The sequence below is a fragment of the Lonchura striata genome, chromosome 8 (assembly GCF_046129695.1).
Source record: "Lonchura striata isolate bLonStr1 chromosome 8, bLonStr1.mat, whole genome shotgun sequence".
In the NCBI taxonomy this organism is placed as follows: domain Eukaryota; kingdom Metazoa; phylum Chordata; class Aves; order Passeriformes; family Estrildidae; genus Lonchura; species Lonchura striata.
Genome location: NC_134610.1, coordinates 19,433,693 through 19,456,506, shown reverse-complemented (window position 1 = coordinate 19,456,506; position 22,814 = coordinate 19,433,693). Strand labels below are relative to the sequence as shown.

General features: G+C 38.5%; 1 protein-coding gene across 6 annotated transcripts in view; it reads left to right on the top strand.

Moving 5' to 3' along the window:
- The first annotated feature begins 2,914 nt into the window (after positions 1 to 2,914).
- The window catches only part of ABCB11 (ATP binding cassette subfamily B member 11), a 44,219-nt gene continuing 24,319 nt past the window's right edge, over positions 2,915 to 22,814 (top strand). For 5 of the 6 annotated variants that reach the window (XR_002465764.2, XM_021534760.2, XM_021534759.2 and 2 more), the window contains exons 1-12: positions 2,915 to 3,036; positions 5,028 to 5,127; positions 8,345 to 8,366; positions 9,587 to 9,634; positions 9,726 to 9,774; positions 11,568 to 11,809; positions 14,721 to 14,808; positions 15,678 to 15,811; positions 16,472 to 16,643; positions 18,371 to 18,495; positions 19,129 to 19,303; positions 22,279 to 22,392. Coding sequence is in view for 5 of the 6 variants with exons in the window: in XM_021534760.2 (XP_021390435.2) it covers positions 5,052 to 5,127; positions 8,345 to 8,366; positions 9,587 to 9,634; positions 9,726 to 9,774; positions 11,568 to 11,809; positions 14,721 to 14,808; positions 15,678 to 15,811; positions 16,472 to 16,643; positions 18,371 to 18,495; positions 19,129 to 19,303; positions 22,279 to 22,392 (1,245 nt within the window). In the remaining variant the exon portion in view is untranslated. The remainder of the gene's footprint in view (positions 3,037 to 5,027; positions 5,128 to 8,344; positions 8,367 to 9,586; positions 9,635 to 9,725; positions 9,775 to 11,567; positions 11,810 to 14,720; positions 14,809 to 15,677; positions 15,812 to 16,471; positions 16,644 to 18,370; positions 18,496 to 19,128; positions 19,304 to 22,278; positions 22,393 to 22,814) is intronic. The other variant, XM_021534761.3, reaches the window with a different exon arrangement.

Here is a 22,814-nt window from a genome sequence, read left to right as displayed (position 1 = left end):
CCATGAGATGTCCCTTCTAGTCCTTAAAAACATATGTCTAAATATGTCTTCACCTGCCTCATACAGCCTTGTGAACAGGTCAGATTTTGCTGCTCATAGCACAGCATACCATGGTTTGCTTCTTTCCAGAAGTCACTGGGTTCTTTTGCTAGCATTTGAGGAAATGAGATGTGTGGTCCCAGGAGAGTAAATGTCAGCACAGTCTGGTTCTCCTTGCAGTGGAGGAAGAATACATTAGGCAAGTAATATTTTTTCCTCCATTTATAATTTAATTAATGTATTTACAGCTAGTGTGCCCTGTCTCCAATCCTGTTTATATTTTCTTACAAATGTTAACATTTGCAGTGGTAGTGTCTCACAGCATTGTGGTCTGACAGGGATTGAATTCAATCAACCAAACTTTAATTCCTAAAGATAAAGATCTGAGTAGATGGCTTAATTTCACAATTTCTTTGTTTCCTTAATCAATCCTTTTAACTGAGTAATCTTGGTGTAGAAAAGATAAAAAGCTTTAGCTTCTAAAAAGCTTCTGTGTGAAACAAGAAAGTCCAAGGATCAAAAGACAAACAGCCCTTGCTCCAACAGGCTTGGCAAGTGTCTATTTGACAGGTCCTGAATAGCTGGTCCATCACTGGGGCTAGTAGAAGAAAGGGACTTGATTTTTGTTTGATTTCTAAATAAATAAGCAAACAATAATGACAGGAAAAACACATTGAGCACATAGACTACATCAGCAGATAAAAGTTTTTCTGTTTGGGAGTTCACTCAAAACTACATGCCAACATGAATAATTAATTTTTAACTGAAATTTGAATAAATCTTTATAGACCAAATATGTGTGGATAGTCATATTGTGGTGCAGGTGCATGTAATGTTAGCCTTTCGTATGACAGTATTTCCAAAAAGTCAGAATTATGAGGAGATATAATGTGACTTTGCAAGGCTTTCTCAGTGAGATAGGTATTGCTTTTTTTGACAAAAATGTCTGGAAATTGCCTCACCTTTTTGAAAGTACTCCTTTCCATATTACATTTTAATATCATGGAGAAGCTTACTTCAAATAATTTCTTTCTCTTTTGTAATCTTTGCTGGATTACATAATGCTGTTTTGAACAGTCTGGGTTGAACACAACAAACCTTTACTCCAAAAGCTTTCATATCTTTCCTGAAGGCTGCCCTATGATTTCATTGCTTTAGACATTATTAATATTTATACTGTTGGACTTTTTGCTGTACTCACACTTCTGTCTTTATATGGCACTCAGCCCCACAAATACTGCAAGGTTCATTCATGATTCGTTTGAATTTTCAGCTTGTTATCCATAAATGAAAGAGGGGTGAGCTATTTTACCTGCTTCCCAGAGTGAGAATGTGCATGTACAGTAGCTGACAGTGTAATTCAGATCCTAGTTCTCAATGCAATAGGTCATTAGTTATCTGACTTGTCTGAAAGGCTGTCTGGCTGCCTAAATGCAAGTATGTAGAACCAATTTACATATCTTAGAAAATCCCTTCTTTAGGGAAGACCTCTGGCTGGTGGTAGGGTTTCTTCTGGCCCATCTGGTGTCTATCAGTCCTGTGTAAATGTTCTGGTGTCTCAAATGGCACTATATGTTTTTAGACACAGATGACTGCAGACAGACTGGACCTTTAGATTTTGCAATGTAAAGATCTACATGCATTTTTTAATAGAGGCCACAAAAAACCAAACAAACAAAAAACCAAAACAAAACAAAAAAAAACCCCAAAAAACCAAAGTACTCCTCAAGAGTGTGCCTGTGAACTCTGCTAAAGTACCTTGAATACCAAAAGCCTTGCATTGCCTTTGGTCATGTTGCTCCTGAAGAAGCTGTCAGTGGGGATTGAAATAAAGCAGAGTTCTGCTCATCATACAATTTTTCTTCCAGCTTTACACTACCATGAAGGAAACTGTCCCTGTATTGCAAGTAACTGTTTTACTCTGCTTCTGTGCCGTGGTGGACTAGATTATTATCACTGTGATGTTATCTCCAATAGTGTTATTCTCAAATTTGTGCTGTGTACAGTGGTATAGCTGGAGACTTCTTTTTATAAAATAGTTGGAGGAGACACTGGGTTTGCACTTAGTTGTGCTGTTGTTGTAAACACAGTAATGATGCTAACCAAGGAAAACTTTATTTCTGCTTACCTACGTTTAATTGTGACACGCTTTTGGGCATGAGGCTTTATCACAGGGAGTGAGAGAGCACAGAAGACTTTAAGAGAACTGACAATCACTGTGATTGAGACATAGTCTTTCTATCTTGTCCTGTCAGTCAGGGCCCTCTGTAGTGAGAACTGATTTCAGAGAGGAACTACCCCTGTTTGCCATTTCCCTCTAAGCTATGTGGTGATATTGTCTGAGGTCATAGCACTGTCTGTCCTCATCAGTGTCCCTTATTGAAAAATCCATGGAGGAGTTGTATCCAATGAGAATTCACTACTACTCAGGAACTTCCAGGCTGTAAAATCTTCATTTGAAAGGAAAAACTGGAAAAAGCTAGAAGCCATGTGGAGATGGGCAATCTTAGTTAGAAAACCAAGCTTTTGAGCAAGTTTTTAATCTGAATTCAGCTTAATCTCTGAACCAATTATCATGTTATTCAGCTGATGTTGCAATGTACAGTGGGGACAAGAGCATACACAATTATTGTCTGGCAAATAAAGTTGCTGATAAAATTATGCTATAATAATTCTTCCTGTGCATTCAACTGTGAGTTGTTTTCCAGAGAACTGTCTGGTCTCCTCATGTATAATTGTTTTCCAAGTGCACTAACTTTGTTTTGAGATTGCATTAGTCAAATTTAAACCCTCCATTAGATGTCAATGAACCGAATACTTTGTGACCGCAAGGTTATTGACCCAGGTGCAAATAGCCAGTGCCCAATTAAAAGATTCAGTTCTGACAAATGGGTTAAAATAATGAAAATATGCTGGAAAATGCTTGAGTGCTTCACTGACTAATTGAACAGAGTCCTTGCAATTTGTTTATGACCCTATGATTTTTCACAGCCACAGGTGAGTAACAAACTTATCCTGTTTGTTATTTCAGAGTTAACTGATGACATTTCCTGAGTTGATAGGTATTTGTATTTTTTTCCTTTGGGACAATTTAACCTAAATGCCGCATTTCCTGTGCACAGTTAATACTGGTGGTTTTTATTGGTTTTTGTTTGGTTTTTTTTTTTTTTTTTTTAATTTATTATTTTTTAATGGGACTGTTTGAAGAATAAGACATTTAAGTTCTGTTTTGAAGCAATATATATCTTTCTGCATAAATGCTATCACCAATATGTGAGGAACCTAACTTCAGAGAAACATGAAGGATAGTGCTTTCAGGTCCAATTTTAATTGTTTTTTTTTTCTCCACCCCTCCACTCCCATTTATGTTAAATAAAGATCTGATCTGAATAAAGAGGTGATTTGAAATAGATTTCAATGGGATTTGGATCAGGTTCTAATGTTACTCCATTTACAGGATGTGTTCCTTTGTTAGCATTTTCCAGTATTACTTATTTGAATCTGGATTTTGAGTTCCTCAAAGATTTTTGTTTCTCAAAAATCCAGCAACTGCACTGTAACTAGCTAGAATAAGATGCTATTTCATTTGAGTGCAGTTTGAGTTATTCTCTGCTACTAGATTGTATTCTACACACACATGGGTAGATCTACTGCTTTCTATTTTCTCTAATTTCTATTATCTTGATTTTAAATTGCAACAGTATTTTTCAAAATGTTCTAAGTGATCCCTATTAAACATTCAGACGCTGAGGAAGGTTATTTTAATAATCAAGTGCAACACATTAATCTGCTATACAGATTGCTAATCTGTTTAAGTGAGCTAATGAATGATGCCTATGGAACAGGACAGTAGTTGATGTGTTGAGCTTTAGAAAAAGTAGGAAAAATGTTCAGAAATGTGGGACACTTGAGTCAGTCAATCATTGGGGTTTTCCACTTTTCCTGTTACTTAAAACTGTATCAGCATTCAGGCTTAAAAAAAGTTAAAATTATCAATTACAAAATTGATAAATCTTTGTTAAAATGAAATAAGAACTACTGTACTATGCTATCTAAATGCTTAATATGCTTAAAATGAGAGGTTGTGAGCGTTTTATATAGATGTATAATCATGTAAGTGTTGATACTTAAAGACTGGAAGAAGGTGCACTAACTGTGGCTTGGGGTACATTACATTAAGCAAATATGTAGATGAGATAATATTGGTTGTGAAAGGGCATATTTTGGGGATGACTTCTGCAGCATTTCCCCCTAGGTGCATCTTGGATGCCAGGCTTTCCTGGCAGATTTTTCCTTATAAAAGCAGTTCTTTAACAAAAAGGTGTTAAGTTTGTCTTCTTATTTCTTTTTATATATGATAGCTGCTCAGCATGTCAGTGTGATTACAGGAATAAAACTGTCCAGAGGAGCAGCTCTGGTAGCCAAGAGCCGTGGGAGTGCAGCTGGTGGTGATGATGCAGATGTCAATGTAGCCCTGGGGCTTCCACCATTCTCCCTTCTTGAGCCCCAGCTGCCCCCTGTCATGGTTCTCCCAGCTTTTGCCAGTTGGGACAGCACAAGGCAGGGGCAGGTCCTGCTGCTCCCTTGCAACTGAGGCAGGATCTGTCCTGGTATGGTCTCAGCCTCTAAGCTACCCTCCCAGATGCCACCCTCACAGAGGCAGTAGTTCACTCCAGCAGAGCCATCCCTGGGGACAGGGCTGTTTGCCAGGATCTGCTAGCCCCGCAGGGCAGCCTCTGCTCCAGGCAGGAAGCACCGAAGCCTCAGAGGCCTGACAGGGGTGGCTTGGGCACTCTCCAAGGTGTTTTTCTGCTCCGTGGTTTCACTGAATCTGTAACATCTGTCCTGTTACAACTTTTGCTGTAATCAGTGGTGCTGACCTGGGATCATGAAGGCAAAGGGGGAGTTTAACATGATGTTGTTATATGTTCACGGACAAATGTAAGCTGATACTCTTCTCCCCATCCCCACACCCCATCTCTTTTCAGGACTTTTGATTGAAGTAAACAATCATGTCTGACCCAGTAGTTCTGCGCAGCATCAAGAGATTAGGAGAGGATAATTATGCTTTTGACTCGGATGGCAAATGTAAGAAGTTTATTCCTCTGTCACCTCCTTATGTTATAAAGCATGTAAAATAGGTGGTGGGTGGCCTTAAGTGAAGGATGTAGTCTACAGAATGAATACAAGCAAATAGTCTGTGGAATAAATAGTGTTATATGGTACCTGCTGTCATAAGTATGCTGCCCCCAAAACTTTTCTGTAAAAAATATAATAATCCCTACTCATGAACAATCTTTATGAGTCAACTGACAAGTTCAAGGTATGTACATAGGTTTTTACACTCAGTACTTCATTGTATAAGTAAAAGGGTTCTAGTGAAGAAAAAAAAGTAAAAAGTAAAAAGTGCTGTCTCACACGCTTTAGTCCATCAAATACTCATATTTGTAGTCATACATATATTTGGCAGAATTCTTGAGAGCTAATTCTAAGATATTAGCTAAAGCTAAGATCTGCATTCCTTCTATCAGTTTGTCCTTTTTTCCATTTTTCCTTTGCAATATGCATTTTTCCATTTTGTCAGCCCAAATGCAGAAAGAGTCAAGGAGAAACATGAAGAGAAGCTGCTAAATATTTTGAATTCTCTTTCTAAGACCTGAGAAAAGCAAAAAAAAAAAAAAAAATAGAGGATGTTAAATATTTATACAGATCTTAAATTATAAAGGAAAGCAAAACAGTAGTCTGTAATGGAAGCTAAATTGCAATACAGATTAATGGGATTTGGCCAACTTCTGGGACAGAAAACTGTTCATCTCTTCCAGACACTTACTTGGAACTCCCAGGCTGCTTAGACTTATCTTGCTGGTTTGAGGAGTTGCTTTTTGTCTGCCTGTTTGTTTTACACACTTGTTGCTTTTACTTGTTATAAGATTTTGGCAAAAGGCCATCTACTGGCAAAAGACTATTCTTTTGACAATTGGGTTGTTCTTTTGGGCTATCAAGTGAGGTTGCCTCTGGTTTCTTGGTTTCCTTGGAAATACACCCTGTTTTCTGCTTAATGTAAGGAGAAGGTTGTTAAACTGCTAGAACACCATTCCCAAAGCAGATAAAGCTTCAAAACCCCACTGGGATTCTGCTAATTGATTTCATCTCCAGTGAGGCTTTCTTCAATAACCACCTTTTGTACAAATTTGTTAGGATTAGCCCTCTCTGGATCAACCCTTGAACACCACACATGTAAGTGTAGTTAAGAGAGAGATTTATTTGGGAACTCTTTGAGTACAATTTCTCATCACTTGACTCTCACAGAACTTCTTCTTTGTGTGTTCTCACTTTAACAGTAAACACTCAAATTCTTGCTGGTGTTTTTCAGCTTTTCATTGAGTCTCTGCTGTTTTTTTGGTTTTGTTTTTTCAAATTGTAAAATTTCTTTCTTAAATGCCTTAATTCCTCTTTCAACATTTATTTGGGCATTCAAAGATAACTATGGCTTTTTTCCTTTTATCTTCCCTGCATTCTTTTCTTTTCTATTAACATCATGGTCTATCTTCTTTTTCTACTTTTTCAGTACTCAGTGTGAACTATTATTCATCTATTTTTTCTTTCAAATTAATATAATTCCAAATTCTTCTCTTATAAATTCTTTGCCTAAAAACTGCTGGCCCACAGGAGCTGGCCTGCAATTTCTTCCACTATTGAATAGCATTTATAAGCTCTTGTTTCCCTCTTCAAATTCATAGATTAGGGATTTTTCACATTTGGAGAGTGCTTGTTTTGTTCTCTAAATTCATGACTCAGAGAGTTTTACACTTGGCTCTTGTTTTTCCCAATTTCCTTCTACTAGCCATTTCCTTTATTTCTTGCAAAATATTTTGCATTACCAGCCCATAGAAGGAGCTTTCTCTAAACCTTGACTTTTCTGATAAACCTTAAAGATTTCTCCAGAAATTATTTCAAACCACTACTGTTGTTACCTGCTGCCAAATTTCAAATAACCAGATATATTCTTTCTTCACAAAAGAAAGGTTTTCTCACACCAAATGATCCTTTGTAATAATAGTTTTATAAATTAGAACTTTCCTGGGAAATGTCTGGGATTCTTGGGATATGTGTGCCCTTACTGAAATAATATTTTTTACCATCTCAAAGTAACAGAGAGCAAAATACAGCCACTAGAGTAATTGTTAACTAAAGCCAAATAAAGTTATCTTATTAACCCTAAAAAGGAGATGCATCAGCTGTTCCCTCAGTCCCAAAGTCAGACTGTCGCCATCTAACATTGTAATGGAGGTAATGGAAAAGTCTTCTTTCCCTGGGTAGAAAAATGAAAGAGATAAAATTTGTTATTGCAGCGACTTCTTTGTACCCTCTGTGAATTGTGATGCAAACTTCCTCTGTGACTGCTCTGTGAAACAGCGCTGTGCATGCTCAGTGATGAGTCTCTGGATGTGAAGAAAGGAAGGCAGTGCTTGAAATGCAAACTGTAGTTCTGAACTTAATGTTGAACTGGCAAATGCATCGTAATTGAGCAAAGTGCATATGCTCAGTGCCCTTAGGTTATCCAAATTTTGATGTAAAAATAAAAATAAAAAATAAGTACAAAAAATATAAATAAATAAATAAATGGTTAAAAAAATGTAAAAAAAACCCCACTAACTCTTTATTCATTGTCATCTTAAGTGATGTACAACAAATATTTTCTACATCAAACCTTTAGATGACCCTTCTTTGGGCCCCTGATTACACAAGCTGTGCTTTATTATGTCTTTCACAACATCTTTTGAAAGGGGGCTAAATCCTGACCTTTTCTGAGGACTAAGGAATTGTCCTACAGCTTGATTATATCTTGTAGTAATGATTCCATTTCTCTAAGCTATGGTTCCTTAGACTATATCTCAAGAGCAGACATCAGTGTGGAAAGTTAATCCTACCCTCCAAGACCACAACTGCTCATCTTCCACAGGATTTGCAGTCTCTAAGTTGTGAAGACAAGAGTGAAGAGCTACCACTCCTTTCAGGGAGCATGCATGGAGTATTAGCTTAGTATCCTTAAGGAGGCAGTGTCCAAGATGACTTGTTGAATATTAGCAAAGAGTTGGCAATGAAAATTACTTTTGGTAAATGTCCTGAATAATGTTCTTAGTTTAAACCACATCCTGGCTTATGTATTAGTGGGAACAAGATTTTTATAACTCAGGAATAATCAGGTCCCATGGAGTTCTAGATTTTATGTTTCACATGTCTATAGAAGGTTATGTACTTTAACAATAATCACTCACTAGACTGCATTTATTTTCCCTCACAGGTAACAGCTTCAAGAAATCAGAGTAAGTCATGTACATGATTGAAACAATCAATATTTTTATGACTATTCAAGGAAGTTGATGGAATATTTTTTTTTAAAAAAAAAAGCTGTTCTCTAGTGATTGACCTCCCTTATTTGATACAACTGTAACAGGTAGACCAAAGCAGTCCTAGAAATTTTAAAAACATAAATGCCAGCAATCTGATCTTTTTTCTGAAAATGGTTTTGATATTCAAATTTATCTTTCTTTTGTGTTTTTAGTTTGAGAAATCACTTTTTCAGGAATTTTAATCAGACTTGATTAATTTCTCTTAAACTTAACTGTGAGATTTTAAAACAAAAGGAATTATCTCAGATACTAAGATTTAAGTGTAGAATTCGGAATAGTTAAAATTTGGGACTATTTAGAGAATTTGGCCTTCAGCTATTATTAGAGGTCTGATTGGAATTAAGAGCCTCCTTCCCAGACTTTTGGACAATGCTGTAGCAGGCTGGACAATAACAGTACTATAATTTGAGCCAACTCTTTCTGACACAGTGTACCCAGTCTTGGAGCTACCTCTAGAACAGGAAAACCAGAGTATCTCTTAATCTTTCCCATTGTCAGGTTGCCTATCTAAGAGAGCACCAGCCCACTATTAGAAGTCTACTACATCTCTCCACCTTGAAATGCAAGTTCTATTGGACTTTCACATGGAAAAATGCATGTGATATATACATACCTGAAGGAAAGTTTCCTTTAGGCTTTCTAGGGTCTGGTTTCTGAAAATAGTTTATGACAAATATAGCTTGAATAGTTTGCTTCATTAAAAACCAAACCAAAACAACCCACAACAAACAGAATATCCCTACTCGTTCATCACTGAGTGTACAGAGCTGATGATGATTCCTTGCTATGGCAACAGGAACTTTCTCTGTCTTAAAGGAAGGATTAACCAACAATTTGGGCAGTAGGTTTTTCTTTAGCTGACCTCAAAGAACCCACAATCCACATTATAGGAACAATGCATTGAGGAGCTGCTTATGGAACAAAGAATAAACCATTAGAGATGTTTAACCTACCCTCCTTTCTAGTCTCTGTCTAAAGTTTCAAAGAACCATTAAATCACTGGTTTCAAAGAAATCTGAAAGAAATAGCTTGTCTCTGAAAATTCTGGGCAAAATGACTCAAGTAAAATGTAATTTCAGAGAAGCAACCAAGAAAGTAAAAGTAATAATGAAAAATTTTATCCTTTGTGCCAGAAATTTCTACGCATATGAAGAACCTTTTTTAGAGAAGAAAAGTGAAATGTGAGTTAAATTCAATTATTTATACTTTGTATGTAAAATAAAATAAGTACTAAATTACAAGTTTATGATTTTGTGTTTTCTCTTGTTGAAGGTCATCAGAGAAGAAAGAAAACAGTGTTCGTGTTGGCTTCTTTCAGCTGGTAATGAAAGCAATGTCTGTAAATATTTAATGTGACAATAACCAATAACGTTGTTTTGGGGTATAGATGTGACCTGAACTTTTAAGGATTAAATCTTTTGGCCTGAAATCCTATCAATAAAATTCAGTGGGAATTCACTAGAACCCCTTGTTGTCTTGTCAGTTTAGTGTCAAAAATGTCTATTAAACACATTATATTTAAGCTACAGGTACATATATGGAAATGAGGTTAAGTTGCATAGCAGGGAGCTAGGTGACCTTGGTTCATTCTTATTTCTGCCAAGAATTTGCTGTGTGATATTTGGCAGATAATTTAGCTTCCTCATAATTGTTCCATGGGTTTTAGAAAATTTGGTTGCAGTGTTGCAGTGGCAGCTTGTGGATGCACAATACTCAATGGTATAAGTTGCATCTAGCCTTTGATGTAATTCCATTGGGTTCATATAAATTTTAAAATAAATGTAGTCAAGAGATATCCAACCCAGCAGCATGCAGCTAAGAGATCTCACTACTCCTGGTTTGCACACAGCCCAGTCAGTCTGTAATATGTCCAAATGCTAGTACAGCAATATCCCTTGCAATGATGTACCTGCCTAAGTATCTCCAATCCTGGCAGGGTGGAGAGAACAGTCTGTTCCCACAGAGGGCAAGCAGAGAGGTTTGAAATCTGTGACTTCTTTTGCACAGATATTTAACTTCTGAAGTGCAGTTGGTAAATACAGTATGTTTGCTTCAGATGTGCTGAGAGATCAGATACCATATATCTGTGCATTTTCTGTTTGCCTTTTTTTTAATCAAGTGAACTCCTAGGCTTCTTATGAGCAAGGTTTGTGAAACAGTGGTAGAGTTACAGTTTTCTGCTCTTTTTTTTTTTTTTTTTTTTGTTTTCTTCTTTTTTTTGTAGAAGGATGTTTTATTTATTTATCTTTTGTGTTAACTGGTTTCCCTTTATATTGTCTTTGCCCTAATGTCCCTTTCCATATATGCTGTCAATTCCCACCCTTTCTTCTCTAGGGCACATTATAGCACCTACAGAACCTGGACTGGTTCTTCAGCAGGCTATGATTCCTCTTGACACTCCTATTTTAAAATGTATAGCATTTGATACTGATATTCTCTATGGACAATTTAATCTATATATTTGCACCTGACTTCACCCTGAGAATCAGATTTCATACAATCATGACAAAGGCAACTTAAATCACTGTATCTTTGCCAAGCTACGTGTGTGCAAACACTTTTTTACACATTTCTCTCTCATGAAGAGCCAATCCACAACTGTGTGGCTCAGCCAAAGCATTTTAGAATTTTAGCTATGAAAACTTGCTCTGAGATGTTTGGCTTCCTACCGTAGCACTGCATACTTTTGAGAAATTGTCAAACTCTGTTCAGAGGCTCTACATAATGCCCTAAGGCTTTTTCCTTCTCTCCCACTCTCTCCACTGGAAGTCTGCAAAGAAGACTATATATATGAATTATAGTTACTATTCTTATTCTCTTACCTAGTTTCTGGAATGATGATAATGCAGAACGATATTGAGCTATTAATGTTATCTGATAATACATTCATTCACGTGTTAAAAGGAAGCTTGTAATAATTTATAAGGCTGTAATCACAGATGTAATTAGATTAGATTGGACAGAGAGATTTGTCTTCTTTCTATATTGAAGACAATTCTGAAATTTAAAGAGATTTTTTTTTAATCTGATCCACCCAATTAACAACTTATCACTACACAACTGGTATGAAGACTGCCTCTCAGTAGAGACTGTATTTTTTTCTTCCCTCTTTAGTTTCGTTTTTCGTCATCTATGGAGATTTTAATGATGGCTGCTGGTAGTTTGTGTGCTATTGTTCATGGAGTAGCCCAACCAGCTGTGTTGCTTGTATTTGGTGCAATGGCAGACACATTTATCGAATATGACATTGAAATGCAAGAGCTTAAAGACCCAAACAAGACATGTATAAATAACACCATAGTGTGGATTAATGGTACTATTCATCAGAATGAAAAGAACGCCACAATAAGATGTGGGTAAGTATGGATGTATTTGTTTCTTTCCCATTGTTATCATAGCTTGTCAGAGAATGCATTGCTATTGAAGGTCCTGTTCAGCCTCTAAATCTTATATTTTCTGTTCATCATAAGGTAGAAAAGAGGCATGGTTCTTGTTACATAGTCCTGTTTCTGAGCTGGCATTATCTGAAGGGACAGGTCAGCTTGGATCTTTGTCTTTCATTTACAGTTGTTAGCAAGATTATATTTCGATTATGATTGTTCAGATAACAGATATATCTATTACATAGCTGAGTTCATTATTTTCTCTGATTACACTGTAGGTAGTAATGACTTCTGGTCATTTTGGTCAGAGCTTAATTACCTGTAAGTGCCTGCTGAGCAAGTTAGCTAAACTTTTGTCACTGAGAGAAATGAGCATTTCTAGAATGCAATTCACCTTAGCTTATGGGGGATGTCTGAGGCAGTTCAAAAGAATTGCCCCATAAGACTGGGTGTTTCTTTCCATTAAATATAATAAATGGAGTCTAGATAATTCATTCAGATAGAGATATTTGATAAGGCCAAATTTGAACCTGTAACCTTTCCTAAGAATCATTTCTTGGTGCATCATTGCAAGAGTTTTCTAATCCCTAAGTGATGTTTCATTACATACTCAATTGGAATTAAAAGTTACTTGTTAAAGGTCTCTGAAATTCAGGGCACATGAGAAGCTATTCATATTCTTAGATGTAGGTGTAGATTTGACCAGGGACAAACTATAATTATTTTGCTCCAGGACATCCAAGCCAGCCTTTGGAGATGGGCTGGCAGATAGAATACTGACCTCTGTACCTCTGAAGCAGAAACTACAGACCTGGCAGGACACATTCACAAAACCATAGAATAGTTTGAGTTAGAGGAGACTTTAGGGATCATACCCTTGTTTCAATCCACTTGCTATGGATAGGGACACTTTCCACTATATCAGGTTGCTCAAATCCTTATTCAAACTAGCCTTGAACAGTTCTGTGGATGAAGAAGCCACAGCCTCTCTGGATAACCTGTTTTAGTGTCTCACCATCCTCACAGTGAAGAATTTCTTTATAATCTAAAACTGCTCTAGTTTAAAGTAATTTCCCCTCCATGCCCTGGTAAAACATCTCTCTCCTGCTTTCTTGTAGAATCCCTCAATGCACTGGAAGCTGCTCTAAGGTCTCCCCACATCTTTCTCTTCTCCAGGCTGACAAGTCCAACTCTCTCAGCCTGCTCCAGTCTGCTCATCATCTTCATGGCCTTCTTCTGGATGTGCTTCAGCTGGTCCATGTCCTCCTTATGTTGGGGCCCCCAGAGCTGGATTGCAGCTCTCCAGGTGTCACCAGAGCAGATATAGAGGCAAAGTCCCCTCCCTTGATCTGCTGGCCACTCTGCTCTGGATGCAGCCAGGGACATGGCTGGCTTTCTAGGCTGAGAGCACACATTACTAGGTTACACTGAACTTTGTCCACCAGCATCCCCCAGTTGTCTCCCCAGGGCTGCTCACAATCCATTCTCCACCCAACCTCTGTTTGTGCTTGGGATTACCCTGACTCAGGGGCAGGACTTTGCACTTGGCCTTGTTGAATTTCATGAGGTTCACACAGTCCCAACTCTCAAGCCTGTCAAAGTCTCTCTGGATGGCATCTCTTCTCTCCAGTGTATCAACTGCACCACACAGCTTGGTGTCATCAACAAACCTGCTGAGGGTGCGCTCAAACCCACTGTCTACTTTGTCATTGACAAAGATGTGAAACAGCACTGCTCCCAATACCAGCCCTTGAGAAACCTCATCTGCCACTGGTCTCTACTTGGACATTGAGCCCTTGACTGCAACTCTTTGAGTGCAACCATCCAGTCAATTCCTTATCCACCTAATGGTCCATCTACCATGTCTCTCCAGTTTAGAGACAAGGATAATAACAAATGCTTTGCACAAATCCAGTTAGTAGATGATGTCAGTCACTCCTCCCTCATCCATCAATGCTGTAATGCTTTCATAGAAGGCCACCAAATTTGTCCAGCATGAGTTGCCCTTATTGAAGTCACACTGGCTGTCACCAGTCACCTCCTTATTTATCATGTGTCTTGGCACAGTGTCTAGAAAGATCTGCTCCACATTCTTAATTATCATGTAAAATTGTTCTGGAGATCTGTGTCAGATAGCTTAGGTTAACAACCTAAGTTCTTTCCATGACTTTTTTTGTCAGAGATCAATTCAGGTGCAGAATGTCCCCTTGTGGCTTAAAATTTCAGGATACAAAATTTTTGGTAAATTAAATAAAATTTGCTGTTCTGCAAATGTTTTTTTAAAAAGCTATCTAAAGGCATAACTTAGAACAACCTATTTCAAAGTAGATTAAATGCTAAAGCAGCAATTCAGTGCCCTTCACTGATGTTAAGAGTAATTATCACTACTACTTGTGTAACAGAACAATGATCATTTTAGGTTAGCAAGCTTATGGTACAAATTTTATTTTATTTGACTTCAGCAGCCCTCACTTCTCCCTGTAAAATGTAGTTGAAATCCCAGTGTTATTAGTTGCTATAATGGTGCAAAGCAAGCACATTCAATATCTAATGAGAACTTGTTGGGTACCTCTTCTCTGAAACACCCTCTCACCTGTGCTGTTTTGGAGCAGGCAGTCTGGGGGCATTTCCTGGAGACTACAGGGGTGCTCCATGATCATGGAGCTTTTTTTGGTACCTGCCAGCTCCCACCCCCTGTGCAACAGCCAGAAAAAGGAAGCCAGCCACTAGCAATAGCCTTGGTATTGGGACACAATGCAAAACAAGCTGACTGCCCCCTGGTCTGAATATAACTTGAAGAAGCATCAGATTAGAAACGTGTGAGAAACTTTAAAAAGTATTACTCACTTCTTTTTGCCTTTTTGTTTCCTTTTTCTTTTTTCAGGCTGCTGGACATTGAACATGAAATGACCAAGTTTGCAGGATACTATGCAGGAATTGGTTGTGCCATACTTATATTAGGATACCTCCAAGTCAGTATTTTGCTTTCCATTTTGATTTCAAAGTTTAAATCACTAAATAATTAAGTTTATAATTATTATGTTGGTTTTAACTACTTAGCAGAACAGATGCTTTCCTTTCTCATTCCATTGCTGAAATATGTTAGCTCTGGCAATCTGAGAGCTCCTTGGATTTGCACATGGATACCTTTGCAAAAGGATGCATTTTACCCACACCACAAGCAATACTTGATCAAGTGTTGCTACTATGGAATCCACATGCCCTCCAAAACAGCTGAAGGGCATGCAGATTCCCAGTAGGCATCTCAACTGTGTTGAGCCCTGTTTCTGTTACAGAGAGGTTACAGAGCAATATTAGTGTAAAACTAACGTTGGAGAAGAATTGTACCCTACATATTCTTTAGTAATTTTTCAGTTCTTACGACTGAAGTGAGTCAAAAGCTTGGATGATTCCTGCATAGTCTGCTGAAGGGCCCATGGCTTTTGAAGCTTTTTTATCACAAAAATCACTTTTCAATCTCCTTCCTGAAAACAACCCAAGAATTTTGCAGAGGTAGGATGGCTGCCATCCCTGTATTACTTATATTTGTAGATGGAAAAAATGTTGTCCATATGGCATTCATGCAACAGCATAAGTAATTTAACTTGCCTCTCCTCCCATCTTATCAGAACTGAGACAAATGCCTGATCCAGAGCCTATATAAAATTGTTGCATTATTTAAAGATCAAAAGAGCTATCATGTCTATGTAGTCAGAATATATTTTACCTGAATAGTAATTTTATAAATAACCTTTCCCATAATAGCCAAATTGCTTTTTCTGATTTGATTGGAGTAGAAATAATTTTACTGCAATTATCAGCTGTTTTGTGTTTTTCCCAGATCTGCTTTTGGGTTATGTCTGCAGCTCGTCAGATACAGAAAATCAGGAAAGCTTATTTCAGGAAAATAATGCGAATGGATATAGGCTGGTTTGACTGTACATCTGTAGGAGAACTGAACACCCGACTTTCTGAGTAAGTAATTTAAGAAACCCATATGCTACAGAAAACATTTTGTAATTCCTTCCAAACACTGCAGAATGCCAATAATCAGGCATGTGACAAACACCTTTTAGTAAAATTACAGCTATGTTCGTGGGAGCAGCAACCAGACTCTCCCATCTTTGTACTAAGTACCATAACTGTTGAACCATATTATTTCCCTTTCATGCCTTGTCTGACAGCAAATGCGTGTGTGTGTGTGAGTGAATGTGTCAGATTGGTTTTGGGGTGGGTTTTTTTTTCCAGTTTGTCCTCTCCTCTCTTCTCCTTTTGTGCCCAGTCCTTTCAGAGTGATCCATAATTTGGCTGCCAGTGCACACTTCCTGAATCAGCTGGTGCACAGTAGTAAGAGCCAGCTAGTGAATGAGTCTGCTGCCAGAACATTTCCTGGGAAAGGACAGTATATTCTCTGCAATATTCATGCCTTAAAGGCTTCTCCATTGCAAAGGCATCAGGTTTTCTCATTGTACTCCAGGGTCTTTGTATGGGGTAACGGTGAAAGAACAGGGATGAGAATGGGCTCTCTCCAGTGAAAAGCAAGTAACCCAAATGAGGCCAAGACCTGCAACGCAAACAAAAGTTATGCTCACCACTCTTGTGTTGATTTTTGTTGCTGTTGTTATTGTTTTCCAGTGATGTTAACAAAATTAATGAGGCTATTGCTGATCAAGCAGCAATCTTCATCCAGCGCATAACCACCTTTGTAGGTGGATTCCTATTGGGATTTGTCAGTGGCTGGAAATTGACCTTGGTTATCATTGCAGTCAGCCCTCTGCTTGGGGTTGGAGCAGCTCTCTATGGCTTGGTAAGTGAACTGTGAAAGGTTCACATTGAGCAATAATGAACAGGAAAGATCTGGCCAGAAAGCTGTGAGGATTGGGGAAGTTGATTAAACTCCTTTAAAGTCAAGAGAGACAGATTATGGTCCCAGTAGCACTGAGGGATGGAGGGAGAGGTGTGGTAGAGGGGAGGTGGGCTTCGCTCTCACTTTGTTTTTTCTGATTCCCAGAATAATAAATCCTGCTGCTAAGAGGGGAGTGTAAGCTTACCTTCTTGTGGGTCCTGTGGATGGGTATTAATGCTGAGATCAGAAGCTAGCCCTTACCTTTCTCAATTACTGCACACCTACTTTAGATGGCTACAAGATAAAGGACATGATTTCTCTATGTAAATTAGTGACTTTTATGGGTGCTAAGTTTCAGAAACATAAAATGGTTGAAAACAACTTCTCAGAGTTACCTCAAACTGTCCCTGCTCCCAGAAGCTGCTGCACCTCCTCCAGTTGTTCCTGTTCTGCTTCTCCATCCACTTCCTACAAACTTTCACTATACAAAGGACAGTGAAAAGGGGAACTGCAGGATCCTCTGCCCTCTCATGTCCTCTCCCACACTCAGCAGAGCTGGGTAATTCCTGCTCATCCTCTTCATTCTTCTTGGGTTCATTCCTCTGGCAATCTCATTTCTTTCACGTCAGGAACAGCTTGCTATCATTTTGCTATCAAACATCTAATGTAACTGTGACTAATTTCTTGTCTTCCAGCTCTCCTTTAGCACCTTGTGCTGGCTGCAAGTAGCTGATATGAATAATGACTTATGTGAAGTGGGAGAGCAAAAGCTTGGCAGGGAATGAAATAAAACCCAAAATGTTTTTCCTTCATTTGTTCCACCTTATTCCCCTTTATGTTTGTAATTTTCTCCCTTTACATTCTTGCTTTTCTGTACCCATCTCTTTCCAGTCACATACCTACTGTTAAGCTTTTCCTCATTATGAGCCTTTCCAGCCCAAGTCTTTGTTTTACACCATGAAGAAAATAGGCCCAAAGTCAATCTGCCTGGTTCCTGTCTTCAAAAAGGACTAATAGATGCAAGGGGTAGGGTATTTGGAAAGAGAAAGGAAAGACTGACACATTACACTTTCTAATGATATCTCATTCCTAAGTCAATGTGGTATCTCTGTGTAGAATTGTAAATCAGTAAATTTTCTTCCATTGATTTGAATATTTTTTGAGTCTTATGTAAGCTTTTGGCATCCAGTGAGCTCTTGGTTGCTGTGTAGGGATCTGTTTGCTACTAGCCCACAAAACAAAGCACATTGGAGGGCAACATCTGTTTTTATCCTCTCCCACCATTACAGTTACCTCTTCTTCCTGAAGTTGGGTCTGCCACAGTGGTTAAAGGGCTGCTCCTGACACTTAAGCTCTCCCTTCCTCCCACTGTGCACAAACCCTCAGTGTGCAATCTGCTTCAGCCTAGTGAGAGGAGAGAGAGAGGGAGGGAAACAGGGAAAGCAGGAGTTAGCTGCCCTTTCTAGCCTCTTGGAGCAGAGCTGTTGCAAAACATACAAAGGTGTATGCCCTGGCACTAGAAGACTTAAGTCTTCGAGTGTGCAGCATGCCTAATAAAAGCCTGCTTGGAGTGCAGGAGGTGATCCAGTGCAGAGCAGCCAGCACAGGGTGATAGCCAGCATTGCTCATCACTGTCCTTTTCTGTACCTGGAGTTCAGGTGTAACCAGAACTGCTTATGTTTTTGTAGGCTGTGGCAAAACTAACAGGCCGAGAATTAAAGGCTTATGCAAAAGCTGGAGCTGTGGCTGATGAAGTGCTCTCATCCATCAGAACAGTGGCTGCTTTTGGTGGGGAGAAGAAAGAAGTTGAAAGGTTTGTTTGAACAAACTCTAAGGTCTCTGTTTTCTTTTTCCTGAAGCAATTTAATATCAGTGAAATAAAACATCAGCAATACTATCTTCAATTCATGCTTACTTGTAGGAACATTCTATCAAATTTTTCCCTTGATGCTGTCTGATGTATCACTTTTGCAGCATATCTGAAAACTCTGAGTATTTTCAAGCTAAGTAGGAGAATTAGTTTCATCAGGACATCATCATGATGACATTCAATCATGGCATCATTTTTCATCACAAAAACATCAGGGTTTTCTTCTGCAAATTTCTCTTAAATTCTATGAAAACATAACATGGCTATACAATGTGCTCTGGAGTGTTGGCCGAATTCTCAAATCCTGTGTTAATCTGCTAAAATTCCAAACCCCATGATGAGGTATCTGCAATGAGTGTCACTCTTCTTGTGCTTATTACACTGGAATATACAAGGATTTAATGATCTGGGAACATTGCTGGTTTCAGCAGTGCTCTCTCATTTCAGAGCGATTCTGTTTCGACCTATGTGTGGACATTCTGCTGAGTCATCAAAGGTGCCTCATATGATCTTTCCTAATTTTGAAATTTCTGCCAAATATATTTAATTACCTCTTATTTTTCTCTCTTTCTACAGATATGATAAGAACTTGGTGTTTGCTCAGCACTGGGGAATTCGAAAAGGAATTATAATGGGATTATTCAGTGGTTACATGTGGTTTATAGTTTTTCTAAGTTATGCATTAGCCTTTTGGTATGGCTCTAAACTTGTCCTTGAGGAAGAAGAATATTCACCCGGCACTCTTCTGCAGGTACTCATTTTAGCTTGATGCAACTTTTCTAGACTGTTCTTTAAAATAATAATTCTGGAACACATATCTGTTCTGGTATCTGATGGTTCCATGGTAACAAACATTATTTATGTCTTTTAAAGATCATTACTCACTATATGTATGACACAACTGGATAATATAAAAAAAATGTTTATTTTAAATATTTTGAATAATACATATGGTTATCAGAATAATGCCTTCATTTGACAGCCTACACAGTTATCAGAAGTCTGAAACTAGCTTTTCCATTTTGTGGGTCAGCATGGGGCTTCTGGGATGTTTGCTTTCTGAAGAATTTTATGATGAAAAATGTTGTGGTAAAGAGATACCTAACTCAAGAAAGTCTTGTCATATCTAATGTCTCATGAACACTTTGTGTTCCTTTGAGAAGCCATTTCCTGTTGTTATTTTGTTTTTTAAAAGGCCATGTAAACATGTATGCAGATAAAAGCACATCTGGCTGTGGCTCCCACAGCATGTACAAAAACTATATTAACCTGCATGGCACTTCACTTCTGCACAGTAGGTGCTTTAGACACTTTTGGCCTCAATGCAAAGAAGCCAACATCTACAGGTATTTTGGTTAGCTGCTTAAGCCAGGACTGCCCAAATGGCAGACTCCAGTCCAAACTCAGAACAACTTTTCCTGAACCATAGTAAGTTCTGAGTATTCTGATGAGACATCTTTTGCTCCTTCTCTGCCTGTTGCACTCCATAAGAGTTTTCAACCACCTGCTGCATGCAGTGCAAGAGTAAGTGGAACTCAACACATTACTCTGAGAACATTGTAAACCTAAGTCATTCTGTTTAAGGAGGAAATAATTTGCACCTGCTCTCAATACCATAGTTGATATGAGGTAGTGCTGTGAAAAACAGTGAGCAATTTCTTTGCCTTGTTCATAGTAACTATAGTCCAGTGCTTCCAAATGACAAATGGCAAAGAGTGTGGAGCTACTCTGTAGCTGAAAAACTGTAGCTGTCAATGGAGAGAGTCTCCCTTATGCCCTTCCTCACAGCTTACAGTCATCTTTCTTCTACTTCGTATTGTCTACCATACACTCCTAGTTTGGCAGGGGGCAGGAGGGGGAATTTCTAGATACAAAACATTGAAATATGCTTTTCCTGCTCTCTCAAAAAGTCATACACCTGCCATACTGCATTGAGATGTACTAAGTGTTGCCTTCCCTTCTTCTTCTGCCAGGTGTACAGAACGTGCTCCTTCATGTTCATGATGGACTTTGACAGGCATAGAAACCCCTTGCTTTAAGACTCATTCCCACAAGGAAATTAGCTAGTAGTGAAGCTGAGTGTAAATGTAAGGCATGACTTCACATCCCAGATATTTGCAGTGCACAGTATGCATTCAGTAGCTTCCTCCACTTTAGCTATAGGGATATTCCCAGTAGACATCATTATACTGTAAAGGAGAACTAGTCCTTTGTACTTTTATTTCTTTCTCAACAGTAGTGTTTCCTTATACAGTTTGCCCCATTTATCCTGAGTTCTGTTTGTGTTGTATCCAACAGCTTAGCTGGGTCCTCAATTGCTTCTTAGCAGAATTTGCAGGCCAAGCTAGAGGAAATGGTTACATACCAGACACAACATTCCATGTCTCCTTATGTTCAGGGTGAATGTTCAAACTAGCACCCACAATAAAGCAACAAAATGGATCAAAAGCCTACATCAAAGACATTGTCCAACCCTTATAATCTGTTCTGCCAAAACACCTCTGTAATTGAAATTATAAGAAGTAAAACAGTGTAAATTCTAGGAAAAAACCTGTCAAAAAGTGTTCAAAAGCACACCCATATAGTAGCATTGAGAAGAATAAGCTATATTTACAATACAATGCAGAAACAGACAATGAAATAATTTGCATCTATGTCGTATAAAAGTGCTAAATAAGCCTCTACCTTCTTTATGTTCACCACCTTCCAGTGTCCTGTTCTTTGAAGCCCCTGACAGCATTTGCAGTCTTAGTTCCTGTCTATATTTAAGAACCTTCAGAAAAACTTTTCATAGAAATAAAGTATTGGCAGCTCTTAGGAAATTTGGAGCAAACACTTTTGTATTTTAGTTGATATGCTACAGCTTCACTTACTTCTGATCGCAAGGCCTCACACCAAGGGTGAATTCTTGGACTCAAGAGTACTTTGATATTCAGTACTGTATCCAGCTGCCTTTATTGTCTGTCAGTCTTCCCAGGAAGAGCAGATGCTGTTGCTCATTTTCTCTCATGTTGTCCTAGGCTTAGGCAAAAAGGGGATCCGTGGGCTTTCAGAAAATGGTCATTAGTGAGTAACTCTTCATTTTGGTTCTTAGAAAAGGATTTAAAACTGTGAACCCACTTGGTAATGTGCTACCTGTAGCACTAATAGAATAATTTCACCTCAAAAAGTGGCTTATATAGTGTTGGTAGCAACGCTTACAGTTCATTTCTCTGTGAGACAGAGAAAAAATATTATCTATAGCTGGTACCTCCTTCAAAAGTAAGTTTTGTGGGTACCGGATGAGACAGGAGCTGTAATACAGTGTTTTAAGCTCTTTTCTATTTTGCTTACTGGTAAAAGGCATCCCTGAAATAATCTACTTCCCACCAATGTCCTGTTCCAGAACTTGTTTCAAGGAAAAGGCACCCAGTCAAACGTGAGATGGCTTAAAAATACATCAGTGGCATCTCAGTAAATACCTAGATGCATACTTTTTAGGCAAAGACAAGTATGAGTTGATTTACTTCAGCCTCAAATAGAGCTGTTAAAGATAGCAAAAATACCTTCTGAAATGCATTTATCTGCCTTCTTGTTGGCTAATAATGCTCATATAGTGAATCACTTCAGTTCAGTAGATGCATGAGAAGTCATGAAGCTACTGTAGTTGGGTTTGCCTGTCTAAGCTGTAAACTACAATAAAAATGTGATGTCATGTTTTGTTAACTTCTTTTTCCACTTCTTCAGGTTTTCTTTGGTGTTTTAATAGGAGCATTAAATCTTGGCCAGGCATCTCCCTGTCTGGAAGCCTTTGCCACTGGTCGTGGGGCTGCAACAAACATTTTTGAGACAATAGATAAAGTAAGTAATGCATTTCTAAGCTGTGTTACTTTGTAGTGCAAAAATAATTAAATAAGTCTGAAGTGGTACTAGTTTTATCTGCTGTGTAAATGAGGAAAAATGAGTCCAGTTAAAGAAAAACTGACTGTGCAATAGAAAAGTCTAGTGGGATACACATGGGCTCAAAGAACACATTGAACAGGTTTCTTAAGTGGCCTGGTTCTGAGTTCTGAAGCTTTACCACAGCTGCTGCTGTTCCTTCTTCCCACTTCTCCTTACATGCAATTACTTACCAGTGCTGGCCCATGGAAGGTGTACGCAGGCAGTAATAGCCATTCTGCAACCAGACTTGCAGCAGCCATCCCATAGCTCCCAGCCTCCAGATGGCATCACAAGCTGTGGCTCTGTTGGCATTAGTGGTGAAGGTGGCCTCTGTCACCTGT